General features: G+C 39.4%; 1 protein-coding gene across 7 annotated transcripts in view; it reads left to right on the top strand.

Moving 5' to 3' along the window:
* Window positions 1–13,937, top strand: part of FARP1 (FERM, ARH/RhoGEF and pleckstrin domain protein 1) — a 163,130-nt gene that overhangs the window by 67,354 nt on the left and 81,839 nt on the right. The window contains exon 1 of one of the 7 annotated variants that reach the window (XM_083884766.1): window positions 3,350–3,446. The exons of the other annotated variants lie outside the window; for them this stretch is intronic. Within the exon in view, the coding sequence (XP_083740892.1) occupies window positions 3,381–3,446 (66 nt within the window). The 5' untranslated portion in view covers window positions 3,350–3,380. Of the gene's footprint in view, window positions 1–3,349; window positions 3,447–13,937 lie in introns of those variants that run through there. 7 annotated transcript variants of the gene reach the window in all.

Raw genomic sequence — 13,937 nt, 5'->3', positions numbered from 1 at the left:
TTCTGACAAATGGAAGGTAATACAGATTCCTGGAGACTGTTCTTTGCTCTAGAAGAGGGGGAGAGTTTCATGCATGGAGGTTGTATAACTCTGCCTGTCGACACTAGTTATCTTCAAGTACCAGCCTAAGAAGGCAGAGAAGAAAACTCTTGTTGTCTTCAGGTAAGTGTGACTGGATGGGGGTTCACCTACCAGCTAGGGTCATCCCACCACAAGGCAGGAGGTTAAGCAGAAAGAAGTAAGCATAACATGTTTTAAAGGGTCAACTCATTTTAGGAAAGCCTGCTTGTTACAAGTGGCACCCACATCCAGCAAACCCACTTGGGTCTACTAGGGATGGGCACTGTGCATGGAGCCAGCTGGAACAGGAGCTTGGGTAGGATAGTGGCCACAAATCCAACTGTTCCTCAGAGGTCTTGCCACCTGCAGTCTAAAAACATAGCAAACCTCAAGGCATATTTCAGAAACTCTTCCTTTTTTGTCTCGGTTTGGTTCTACCAAGTTCTATGTACCCCAGCCAGTGCTGGGGATCGTGGTTTCTGACTCTTGTTTTCCTGGTTTCTGACTCTTGTTTTCCTGGTTCCTAACTCTTGGGTTTTTTTGCAAAGTTATGATACTACGTGCTCCAAAGGAAGAGCTAGCAATGAACCGCACACATTAATGCCATTTATTTGCTTTGATAGAGTACACTTGTCAAGTGACAGTGTTTGAGATCTATTTCGGCACAGGAAAATATTTCACCTTCAGATGTGAATGTCATCCTGCCAAAGGGAAAGGAGTGTTTTCCTCTGACAGATTGTTTTTTCTTGGTTAATCAGCAGGCAGACACTACCTTATTCAGTTTACCTTTGAAGAGGTGACTAGACAGTTTAATCCTACCCAAAGAGCATTAACATTTCTACAAGTTTGTTGAGGGCAGGGAAATAACATTTTAATTAATACTCTTTTCTGTCCTTTTGAGGAGCAGATGATTTGTGAAGATTTGCCTAGATTTGCACGAAAGTCTCCCAGGGAAGCTCTTTTTATGGGATATGTGGCCTCTGGGGTAGGCAAAGTCCAGGACTTCGGACTAACCTAGGAGCTGTCAGGACTTATGCCTTCAGACCTCGGAATACAAACAAAGGGAAACCTTCCTGGCTCTAATCTGCAGTACAGTAAAGTTGATTTTGGTCTCCTGTTCACGTGTTGGTAAAGAAATTGTTGTTACACTCCCTCTGTGTTCGGACTGTGTAAAAGAGTTTTCAACTCTTGCCCTTTTCTGGTTTTAGGGGCCATTCCAGAATGGCTGTCAAACACAAAAGTCTTCAGTTGTCATCAGTGTGTGGATATTCAGGTGCTGGACTTCCCAGCACAGCTTTCCTGGGCATTCCAGAAATGACACAAGAAGCTGCAGTCCCTGCTGGGAATTACTAATGCAAGCTTCTCTGTGACTGAGAGGACTTTTAATGGGACACAGCAGTGTAGTCACAGGGAGAGAGAGGGGTTGAAATGTGTGAATCTCCATGGGGATTTTGAACAATATTTCAGTTTGGTTTTGAATGCTTGTCTGGGTATATGCAAATGACAGCTTCAAAATAATTTCATTGCGTGCTCCTTTCTACTGCCAAAACATCTGATGCATCAGTAGATTCTATGGTCATAAAGCTAAATCCTACATTAGTTTCAGACTGTTCAGACTGTAAGAAGCTGAAATCATTAAGTCCTTCTAGAAGACAATGTTGGATGCAAAGAGAAAAGGATCATATGATAATAATTTTCACTCTGTTCACTGTCTTCAGCACTCAGTCAATCTTTTGGATATTTTCTGGTGGGAGGAGGTGGATGTGTGATCGTGTCAGTCCTTTTATTGCGAAGAATTTGATTCATTGGGATGGAGCAGAAGTGGTTTTTTAAATAAATAAGTCTGAAATTGCTGAATAAAAATGCCAAAAAGAATGTTCCCATTGTGAACTTGAGCATTCAGATGTAAGTACATTGTAGAATTAAGGCTACAGCCTTCTTCCACATTTTGATACAGGTGTCATAGGCCATAAATTAGACCTTCTCAAAAATTGCAATTTTTCATGCAATGGTTTTGATAGTAGGCTATTCCTTGTCCAGATTTTAAGCCCTTTCTCAGCAGCCTGATACCACCTGAAACTTTTCAATGAAATACTTGCAATACAGCAAATGTTTCCCACTTCTAATTTTTAGTAGTGTGCCTAAACTGCTGTGGTTGAAAGCTCCCTAAGAAAATCCACTTAGGGTGGAACATCATCTAGGAAAATTTTAAAAGGAGCTGAAAACAGTGTTTAATAATGGAGACTGCCTGACAACCCAACTGTAGATGGCACTATCCACTTCTATGGCATGTGTCATGTTTTTCATGCACCATCGACTTAAAATAAGTTACCTAAACAATAGCAGGAGCCTTTTGAAGCTTTGTAGCTTCCATACCTGCCAGTTGTGTCTGTGCTTGCAAGCATCATTGCATCGAAACTGAATCCAAACTGAAATGCTAGCACTCCACCCTTTTCCTCTGCCTTCAGTCTCCTTCATTGTTAGTTGCTTCCTAGAGTTGCCATCTTCAAATTTGTACTGTAAAGACTAACAAAAATCCTCCTGCTCTTGGGCATATCCAGTTGATTTTTCCAGTACTGATGGTCCAGCAGCAAATGCTACAGCCATGTTGATACCTGTTCTGCTGGAATACATTCTTTCTTTTCCTTTTGTGTTTCTTATCCCAGTGAGGAAATGGTATTTTACTGGATTATGAGTATCCCTCTGCATAGCAGAACTGGAGTGCATTCCCTCTCTTAACTGATGGCAATAGAGTCCTGTGCTCAGTAAAGGACATTCTTGTAAGGACTTTGAGTCCTGCAAGCACTGGGAGTAAACCTGAGGGCCTTCATTAGAAGCAGACAGATTCAAACAGAATGAAAACATTATTTTATTGAAGAATTTTGGGTTGCGGAGATTTTATATTACAGCATAATTCCAAGTACACAGAATTTAGGAGAAAGAAGGTGAAATGGAGAAAGAGTGATGGGTTCATTACCAGAGCAACAGTTCTATAGGGACTGGTAGCAGACACGGTTGCCAACGCTGAGTTGAGTATTTTGTGAAATGTTCTTAACTGGTTGCTTTTTAAATGGCTACAGTTCATTTAAATGAGTGGGTATGACTCAGTAAGTCATTGAATGGGTTTAAAAATTCACAGCACATCAGTGTGTTGCTGGATATTAGGTTTGATGAGAAAAATTAATTCACAGCAATGCCTGTGGTGGGTTGAGGAACACCGGCATGTAAATTATTACAAACATTCTTTAGGAAGTAAAGAGGACATTGCCTCAAGTTGCACCAGGGCAGGTTTAGATTGGATATTAAGAAAATAATTCCTCATGGAAAGCTTTAACAAGCATTGGAACAGGTTGCCCAGGGAAGTGGTGGAGTCACTGTCACTGGAGGTATTTAAGGCTGTAGATGTGGCACTGAGGGATATGGTGTAATGATGGGCTTGGCAATGCTGGATTAGTGGTTTGACTTGGTGATCCTAGAGAACTTTTACAAACTATATGATTCTGTGATCGTGAAAGTAAAATTAAAAGGTTAGAGATTTGACAGATGATGCTTAACAATTCTTCATTTCAAAGAAAAAATATTTTCTACCTTGTGAAAGCCAATGCTATTTATATTGTTATCTGTTGAAAATAATGCTCTTTCTTTAATTTTTAAACTATCTCCATACCCAGCATAATTCAGAACTACTGTACCTTTAAAATATGAATGTGATATGGATGAATTACAGACTTTTGATGCTGTTTGCATTAATTATAGATTAAGGACTTCTTGAAGATTTTAGCAGATTTTTCTTCTGCTTCTCTTCTGTACTGTAGTTTCTTGTTCAGATTGGGAGGTGGACAGACTGGATTATGCTTGTGTCATTTTCCTCTGATTGTGCATTCAGAAACAATGTTTAAAAAAATATGGAAAAGGATTTGAATTCTCATTTTCTGGACTGCAGACACAACAGACTAATGCAGCTGTAGAGATGTGCTCAAGTAAGAGGGTTTATGTTATGGAAAAGTTATTTCTGAGCAATCATAAACAAAACCATGGCCCTTGGGATAATATAAAACTGTTACTCATAGAACAGTTGTTTTGTTACCATTAAAATATTTAACTTTTTCTTGCTAATTCAAGGTCAGCAGCTGCTTCCAAGGTCTGAAGCAGCAATTCTGCTGTAGCAGAATATAGCACAGTGTGTGAGGGAAGTGGATGGCTCAGACTGTGTCCTAGTGACCACCTTTCCCTAATGTACAAGCAGCAAATACCAAGTAACATGGATTTTAAAAAGTCTGGTTTTTTGTTTTTATAATTACCCTCTAAAATACAGAGGCAGCCTGGCAGGTGAAAATTAATGTATGAATATTTCTGTTCACAGATGTGACACTGTTCACTACTGATTCTTTGGTAACTTCGTGTTACAGCATCTTTGGGAAGCTTTGGCCTCACTCTGCTGGGCATTAGGCACAAGGGGAGAGACAAACGGCCTTGGGAAATGTTGACAAACAGCAGCAGAGTGCTTTAGTTAATTGTTATTCCTTGCACTAAGTGAGGACCCTGAACCCAGCCAGCTGAGAATAAGAAAGTGCTAGATGTTCATCTGTATTTTTGTGGCCTCTAGGAGAGCAGGCTGAGGGGGCTTGGCTTTGAACCATACCTATGAAAATATTTCAGTTTGCAGTCATGAGCTCACCTTCCTGCTCCAGAAGTCATGGATGTGTTTTGTCACTAAACTTGGTCTTGGTATGAAGTGTACTTGATGTTGGGATGCGGAAGACCAAACCCCAGGTCTGTGCCTTGTGGGAATGTATTTGTGAAGGGTTTAGAGGCTGCTATTTATTAACTCCTGACTCATATTGCCCATTAATGTAGGTTAGGATAAAGCTAGAAAAAGCTGAAGAGTTTGGGTATGACTTGACAGACCTGAAAAACAAAACAATAGTAAAACAAGAACTTAATCTTTTCTTACTGACTCACTGAAGTGCTCTTTTATGTAGCCCATTTAAAAAAGAATTTTCTAATGCCTCCAGTTTATCAAAGCTCTTGAGATACCTTTCCTGAATTTTCCTTTTGGAGTATACAAGAATGTGTTCCTGTACTTGTCAGCACCTGACACTCTATTTAGAAAAATATTTTCTTTGGACAGTAATGGGGCGCTTGCTTACCCACTAACATGAGTCTAAAGTGCCTTCAAACTCATCAAGTATAATTTGAGTGTAAAGAATGGCACCTGCCTTGCATGAAATTCAAAGCAAATTGAGTTGTTTGTCACAAGAGACAGTGAACAGCTTGGAGGTTGGATCTTCCCATCAAGGATCTAAATCAAAATTTGAAGCATTTGTGCTCTGTAAGCAAGGCAGGGCTTGCTGCTGTTAGTGTAGCAGAGAGGATGGCTAGTTTTTATTAGTTTGGGGTTTTTTTCCCTTGTAGCTGCACTTTATTCAAGCTGTCAAGGTGGTGGTAAGGTCTTACTGTGTCCTGATGGTGTACCCTAGGAGGAGATTCCTGCTTCTCTGTATCATGTCAAAGGTAGCAGATGGTATAAAGAGATGGAGCAGTCAAAGCTGGAAAAATATCAGGGAAGTGCGAAGGGATGACACCAGAGAGGAAGAGCAGCTGTGGAGATACTGTGAACAGGATAGCATCCCACCATTTGTGCTTGAAACTCATATCTGCCCACATCTTCAAAAACATGAGAACTCTCAATCATCCTCATTACCTCTAGCAAATAGTTGGGTTAGATCCTGCCTTGAGAAATTGTTCTCAGGAGTCTACCAGGAATAATAGAAATTAATTTTATAATTATAACAAACAAATAATTTTGATATTACTGCAGTACCTGGGTCTCATTTGAATGCAGATATGCAGAGCCAATGTAAGTAAACATTTAAGAGGTAAGTTGTCTTTTAAAAACAGATGAAGAAGCAAGCCTAAACCTGAGAAGTGCAGCAGCTTTTACAATTAGCTGGAGTTTTAAGAGTCTGATAGTAAGAGGATAGAGTACATGATTTGCCTCACATATCAGCATAATTTTAAAGGGTTGGGTTTTTTTGATAGGTCTACTGACATTTGCTTAGTAATGACCAACCTCTAGAGCAGGAGGAACTATGACTGGCAATGAATCAGGACAAAACCAAGGAAGAAGACCTCAAAACAGCTGAAAAACAAAAAGCATTGTGGCCAGGACTGTCTGAGCAAGAGCTTCTGAGCAGCCAGAGGGCTGTGGTCAAAGCTCATAGCTGCTTCCTGCTCTAAAGCAACAACTTTCAAGAGCTCTCATTTGAAAGTTCAATGTTTAAATTAGCCGTCTACACTCTTCCATTTTTAGGCATCGTAGTGCTTTTGTGTACTTAGTTTTGAACTCCTTCACACTTTGCTTCTTTGAATTGTCAACCTAAGCATGCAGAAATCATGAATCAGCCTCCCTCTGCCTCCAGTGGCTTAGAAACCATAAGATTTTAAGAAGTAACAGATGTTTTGTTCTTTTTATTTGCCTTCTGGTTTTTGAGCTTGAAGAGTCCATATTTTAAAAGTGTTTCACCTCAAACTCCAGGCTAACACTTAATTTATTCATTCTTCAGATATAAAACAGATTCTCCTATCAGCCTGAGTAGTGGGGGCTTAGAGAAGAAAAATTCTGTGTTCATGAGAAAATCGTGAGTTGGCATTGCTTGGTTCCTTTAGGCTGTCTTTGGGAATATAGGATGGGACTTGATTTTCTGGGTTAGTAGGAATGGTCCTATCTTATTGCAGGCAGCCGTATTATATAATCGCATCTGAAGCTTGTTTTGACTACATTTATTTTATGTACGTTTAATTTAAATATATTTAGTACTTATGTTTATGACCCTGTTTATTCCCTGTGGAAAACTCTTCCAGAACCTCACTAATCAAACAGTTAAAAATGCCTTCTAGTTTCTAGTCTAAACTTACTCATGGCCAGGCTAATACCCACCTGCTCTTGTGTTAACATCCTGCTGCAGCTGATGTGAGTGTATAAATGAGTTTTATTTCTGCTTTTGCTTGCTTTCCTGACACCTGGCTTTTGTTCAGGTGTGGTCAACATCACCTTCATCATTGCAAACTGTGAGAAAATCAGTATAACCTCCAATTGTCTTAAGCTTATAAACCATCCCCAGTACACAGTAGTGGCCTGCCATAATGTTCAAATGTTGACTCAGTTACATTAGAAGTAGCACAGTCTAGGACAAGATAAGGTTATGCTGCCCCTGGAAATCAGTGTAATCAAAGGTATGCATATGCTTTTGATTAACATTCCATTCTAAAGATTAAGTAAAATTTAGTATGTGAAAAGTTATTTAATGGAAGTATGAGAAAAGACTGGGGAAGGCGTGCTGCTTACCTCTCAGGTGCTGTAGTCTAACTCAGTATCCTGTCACTGGAGTAACTGATGCTGTATGAAAAGTTGGAGAGAAAATGGTGTAAAAACTCAGGCAGAATGGGTGTTCTCTGGAGGTTGTCCCAGGTAATCATTGTAGATTATATTAGCTCACATTTCAGTGAGCTCTAACTTTGAGAACACACTTTTCAAACTTGAATGCTAAGAATAACAAATTAGGCTGACATTTTGGGAGTTTCAGTGACGATTTAAATGCTGATTGAGCTGAAGACCTGCACCTCAGTCACCTGAAAGATTTAGTTGGAAATTTGTCCCTGTCCTCAGCTTGTTTGATGTACTTAAAGTGATGTCTGTGAACATATGGGACATTGTGTCAGACCTTTGGTAATTAGGGTTCTGATGGATTAGCTCTGTGGAAGCTTCTATCTTTATCTCAGACTTTCACCTGTGAGTCTCAAATTCTGGGTCAAGGAAGGTGAAAAGTGAGATGCCTGTAAGTGAGAAAAAAACTTTCCCATGGTTATTTGTTCTCTGTTAATAACCAATCTTTTGATAATCTGGTTCCTAAAGAATCATGCTTCCTAGTGGCTGACAAGTAAGATGTCCACAATGAAAGACACAAGTTTGAAATGACAAAATTAAGATCATAGAATATAATCACAGGATCATTTAGACTGGAAAAGAACCTCAAGATCATCGAGTCTCGATGGCCAGTTGCTGCTTGTATTATCACTTTCCTGATTTAACTGCACAGTCTTAGGGAGTCATCTCTTAGGGAGATAATTCATCATTTAAATACATAAGCTAATTTTTTTCATGCCCACCAATCCAGTGTATTTTGACTATGCCTGGATTAATTGCATGACAGTTCACAGTACCAGATTTTCTGGAACTGATTTGCTGAGTTTTTACCAAAAAGACCTAGATCATAATAATAGTGGGGGTTTATTTTGTTTTGTTTTTCTGGATGAATATTACTATATGCAGAAACAGCTGTATGTGACCAGACATACCAGATTTCTGCTGCATTTGTGGAAGAGTATTGATGCCTTTGTCAAAAACATATTGATTCAGGATATCTTGGTGTCATTGGATATATTTTTAATTATTTCTCTTAGATTTTTTTTCTGCTTTCATAGGCCTTGCCTTTATTTTGAATTGCACATAGAGGATGGTAGTAGCCAAGACATTCTGTTAAAAAGGCATAAGGTTTTTACTTATTTGGGCATCATTCTCTTTGAGGAAAGACCTACCACTTAGAAGATAAAGTGGCAAACTAAAGAACATTGAAATATACTGTGCGCACTCTTGTTTTTATTTTATTCTGTTTGCCTCCCACCCAAAGTACAGTTTGTTTGATGTTCAGCCCTCTCCTCTTGTTCAGCACGGGATTTCTTTAAAATCCATTTACGTTTCCCCCACTCCCCTTCACCTTCAGTGAAGGAATTCTTTCATTACTTTCACACTTCTGTGATGAGTGTGAGTCACTGAACCTTGTAGGCAAAGGAATTTTCGGTCCTTCTGCTGCTGAGGCTTGCCAGCCCTAGTGCAAAAAGGTGACAAGGTGACATCCACTTACAATCCAGCAGCACCTGGAAAAATTTGTCACCTATGTAAGTCCCTACACCAGGGGTTAGTTAGGAAGTTTATTGCCACTCTTGTGACATGGTCTGGTTTTGGGCTCTGCCTGTTTGTGAGAGGAAAAAAAAATCAAGGTAACTCAGAAACTGACCATTCAGTTAAGCTGAAGTTCTTCCTCAGATCTCTTACTTGGACTTCTGTTCACCTCTTGGGGTATTTACAGTACGTTTCTTTGGTTTTGTTATTGCAGACATTCAGACTTTTGAGTTGAAAGCATCAGTAAACTCAGATGCAACTCAGACCAGCTGTTGCTTTAGTTGTTTCTCTTTGTTACGGTATTTGGCTAAAAGGTTGGGTTTGTTATTTGCTTCTTTTAACCATATAAACAAATGTCAAGAATAAAAAGAAGATATGCTTCCGAGGCTGAGGAAATGTAATATTTATTATTTCAGTCTTGATATAATCAAAGGTTAATTTTTATTCTACTGGATGTGAAGTTTTATCTGCGAGTAAACTGCTACAGAGTGTGAAAGGCTTTATCTTCTCTTTATTTTTGTATCACTTTGAGATGTGCCTGTCTGTGATAGCATGTGCCTTTCTGTAGTACAGACTGCAAGTAAAAGATGTATGTGCACACATCAGAAATGAAGTAGAACAACCAAATGAGTTTTGGCCCTTCTCCTTCTGAGTGTACAGGGGAAATTTTCAGAGAGGGCTGCCACCATGTTCTAGTGGATTTTTTGGAACCTCCTCCTTTTACCTCCCCTGTGCTCATTCTTGCCTTAAGGACACAAACTTGTTTTTTCAGTAGCAGTAACTTCTGGGCAGAGTTTTAATGTAAAGGCTGGTGTCCCTAACATGATTGATGCCTTTGTGACCATAACCCATGTGCTTAAAAACCAGCCATGTAGTAGCCAGCACAGTCACTGAAAGGTTTATTTCTTAAAAAAAAAAAAAAGAGGAATGTGTTGCTCTATTGCTGAGTGTGAGAAACCCCCTGCTTGGTGAAAACAGTACCCACACATTAATCCAGACATAGTGATGCTCTTGAGGTTGGAGACATTCCAAAGACATTCAAAATTTCTGGTTCAAGGTGTGTGGTTGTAAGGGACCTAAGTCTATAGTTCTGGGGTTTTTTAGTATGAAAAGTGAAACTTCTCAGAAAATTAAAGCAGAATAGTAAGTATTGAAAGGTGAGTCTGAGCACAGAATTTTGGGTGATATTTTCCATCAGTCTTTTTACAGGTGTTTGATGAAAATGTAATACTTGATGTTGCAGCAGTGGCTTGGGATTCTCTATGAAGAGTAACCATTCTTTTCATGTAAGAACCATCAGAAATAGTACTATATCCTGTATGCTGAGTATTCCACTGATTGCTTCAATTGCAGGATTGAGTCTTGAGTTCATGACACTTGTTGAAAACTTAGCAAATTATATTTTTCTTTCCAAAGCATGGTTCCTGGCATCCTAGCATATAATTGTGTTATTATATATTAGAGTATTAATTATATGATGATTTAGAAGTTAGAGGTGTGGTTTTGTTAAAGACCTAGTGCTGCAGGGATCTGAATCTCTAGTTTATTTTTGTTGTCAGCTTTGAGGAGCTTCAGATATTCTCAGGAAAGTAAAGCCTTGTTCTGTTTGCTTGTTTTTATTTATGTATCATTTTATGGTGTATGGACTTCTGTAATGCTTGAAACTGTGATTTACATGCAGTATTTCAAGCCTATTGTGAATCTTTAGAGGTCCTTCTAGCCCCTCTGTAGCATTCTTGCCTCATGCTGACTGCACAAAACATCTTAAATGTAATCACAAAACCAGATTTCACAAACCACTTAGCAGCAACATAAAAGGTTAATGTATGTTTTATGCTGGATTTGGGTCTTTTTGCAAAAAACTCTGTCCATTTAATACAGTATACTATTGCTGGAAATAACAGTAACAGTAAGCAGATTTTTGCCTGTGGCAAATGCAGTCATTAAAACAGGGCTATAAATCTCCTCTTGTATAACTGCAAGCATGGTGTATGTGCCATGGGTATTTTTCAGCCTGTTACACTAAGTGGTGAGGGAAAAAAAGCATGGCTACATGTATTTTCAGTGTAACTATATAGCTATATAATGGGGTTTTAAGAGTTGTATCTTTCCAAATCACTTATTGATCTATCAGTGTGACCCTGCTGGAATCAGAGACTTGAGTGTATTAGTTACTTAACTGTAACTTTTAATTCATAATGCCAGTTCTTCACAAGTAGAAAAGTATGGCCCTTGGACAGACATGTTGTTCACATTATTTGGCATTTATTTGAAGACCTAAAGCAGGAGCTTGCACTTAAAGAGCTTGGTTTACATTTTTCCTACTTGAGTTTCTTCGTTGTTTTTGAAGACCACTGCTGAGCAATTTCCTACTAGCAAAATTTTGCCCGTAGAGCTGCATGTGCTCTGGAAAATACTGTGGGAGGTTCCAGCTGGCTGGCCTTGCTAGCTGCTCAGTTCCTGAAGAGCATCTCCATATGTCTGCAGCACCGGGGAGTCACTTAGCACAGGTTCTCAGGACCTTACAGGGTGGCTCTGCTAAGCTGAAATTCGATCCTTATTATTTAGGCTGCTCTTGGACTCTGAATCTCCTTAAAGCATTGCTTTAAGTCTAAAACAACATGGAAGTCCTTATTTTCATAGAATTATAAAACCATTTAGGTTGGAAAAGTCCTCTTAAGATCATGAAGTCCAACTGTTATCCCAGCATTACCAAGTCCACCATTAAATTATGTTTTAAAGCACCATATCTACATATGGTCTTTTTAAACCTCCAGGGATGGTGACTCAAGCAATTCCCTGGGCATCCAGTTTCATTGCTTGACAACCCTTTCAATGAAGAAACTTTTCCAGCTTTTCCTCATAGCCAACCATTTGGGCTGCTTGTTGAAACTTTCACCACTGATGTCAGCTCATCAATCCAGCCTGTCCAAATCCCTCTGCAGAGCCTTCCTGCCCTCCAGTGGATCAACGCTCCTGCCCAACTCGGTGTCATCTGCAAACTGATTGAGGGTGCCCTTGATCCCCTTGTCCAGGTTATCAGTAAGGACGCTAAACAGGGCTGTCCCCAGTACTGAGGCCTGGGGAATGCCACTAGTGACCATCACCAGCTGGATGGAACTCCATCACCACTCTAGGCCCAGCAATCCTGAGAGATTTTTACCCAGCAAAGAGTGCACCCATCCAAGCCACAAGCAGCCAATTTCTCCAGAAGAACATATCAGCATGCTGTTGAATGGAATTGGTTATTTTTACTTTGAGAAAACTTGGGATTTACAAATCAGAATTAGAGGCAAAATGTAAGCGTTGGTCAACACACATAGAAAAAGGAGGATTTTGCTGTTGCTCATAGCCTGTGCTGTAGCTCAGCTTTGAGAACCTGTCCTTGCAATACGTACTCAATCCTACTGGTTTTATTTCTGCTTTGTCTGGTGTTGGCTTCTTAGACCTCTAAATACCATTATCTTGCCTAAGTTGCCAGCTTTATAAAAATGTATCTTTCTTCTGTTTCCCAGGAAAGCAGATGCCACGTGTATGGCATCTCAGGCATGTGGAAAAGTTGCAAGCAAAAAGCGTGGGACCATAAAATCCTACCTGTGCAAAAGTTTTAGATAAGAATATCTCATATCATCTTATCTCATTTTAGTTGTTGGAACATCAGATTCACAAGGAGTAAGAAAGGCTCTCCTAGTTGTCAGTGGGGTGAGAGTTGTTCCAGTGGGCAATACACTCCAAGTGTGTGATCCATCTCTCTCTAGATGGGATGAATTTCCTATCAGGATACCTCTCTCATGTCCAGCTGTGGAGAGACAAGCCGGACTATAAGTTTAGACATAACATGTAACTTTTAGACAGCCAAAGTTGGTGAGTTGAATTCCACTGTGGCCACTAGCGCAGCTGCAGCAGTGCTCTGACAGAAATCCATTGCTTTTAATGCACTCATTGCCTTATTTAAAAGCACATTTAGGCATATTTGGGTACACAAGTGTATTTAGGGACATTTGGGGACACTGTTGCCAGCAGTTATGAGAAGCGAAGTGGATTTCAATACTGTCATCTCTTGATCATAATTATCAGGAGTGGAGGAGCATTGGTTGTGCTTCTGCTGAAGTGCAGGTGGTGGGGGAAGTTCAAGTCTCAACTGCTTTCAGGATGAATGGCTTTTTGTACTATGGCAAATATGTGGTCTGTAGAATTTTTATATTTCGTATTGAATCCACATGTGATGTCAAGCAGATCTTGTGATTTCTCAAGCTTTTAAAATTGCTCACTATAATGCTAACCCTAATTATAAATCTCCAGCAAGGGCACATATCCAGATATATTCAGCATCACTCAAAAAGAAATGTAAGCCCTTCCTTAAATACTTGATTTAATGTCAGGATATCCTGAAATAGCTGGTGGTGAGAGCTAGCCATTCATAATGGATGTTAACTACATTTTTTTTTAATTGAGGAATATTTGTCTTTAGTAGTTTAGTCATTTGAATTCAGTTTCAGAAGACTATTTAAAATATGCTGATTATGTCCTCTAATATCTTTTATGTAAGCACTTATCTGTTTCCTAACAGCAAGTAGACAAAATACCTCATGAATGTTAATGATAACAAGAAATAAGCACATCATCATGTTAAAGATCATGTAATCCAAGGGGAGAAGCGAAATAGCAACGAGATGAAGGCCAGCTTCATCTGTCCAGTTTTGTCTGGCCTAAGTGTTTCTCCAAAAGTACTCTTCCTTTTCACTTGATATGAAGGAATTGCAGGGCAGCTGGATGCTTAATTGCTGCTAAAATGGATAAATCTCAAATGAAAGCTCTAAGGGTCATGGGGATAAATATCTACCCTAGTAAATAAGGTGAAATTGGGTGTCTTGGTTAGCATGTAACTGGGAGTGAAGAGCACCCTGTTTCTGTG

The sequence above is a fragment of the Zosterops lateralis genome, assembly GCF_965231275.1.
Source record: "Zosterops lateralis genome assembly, chromosome: 2".
NCBI lineage: Eukaryota > Metazoa > Chordata > Aves > Passeriformes > Zosteropidae > Zosterops > Zosterops lateralis.
Note: the sequence above shows the minus strand (reverse complement) of the source record. Positions and strands in the feature narration are given on the sequence as shown.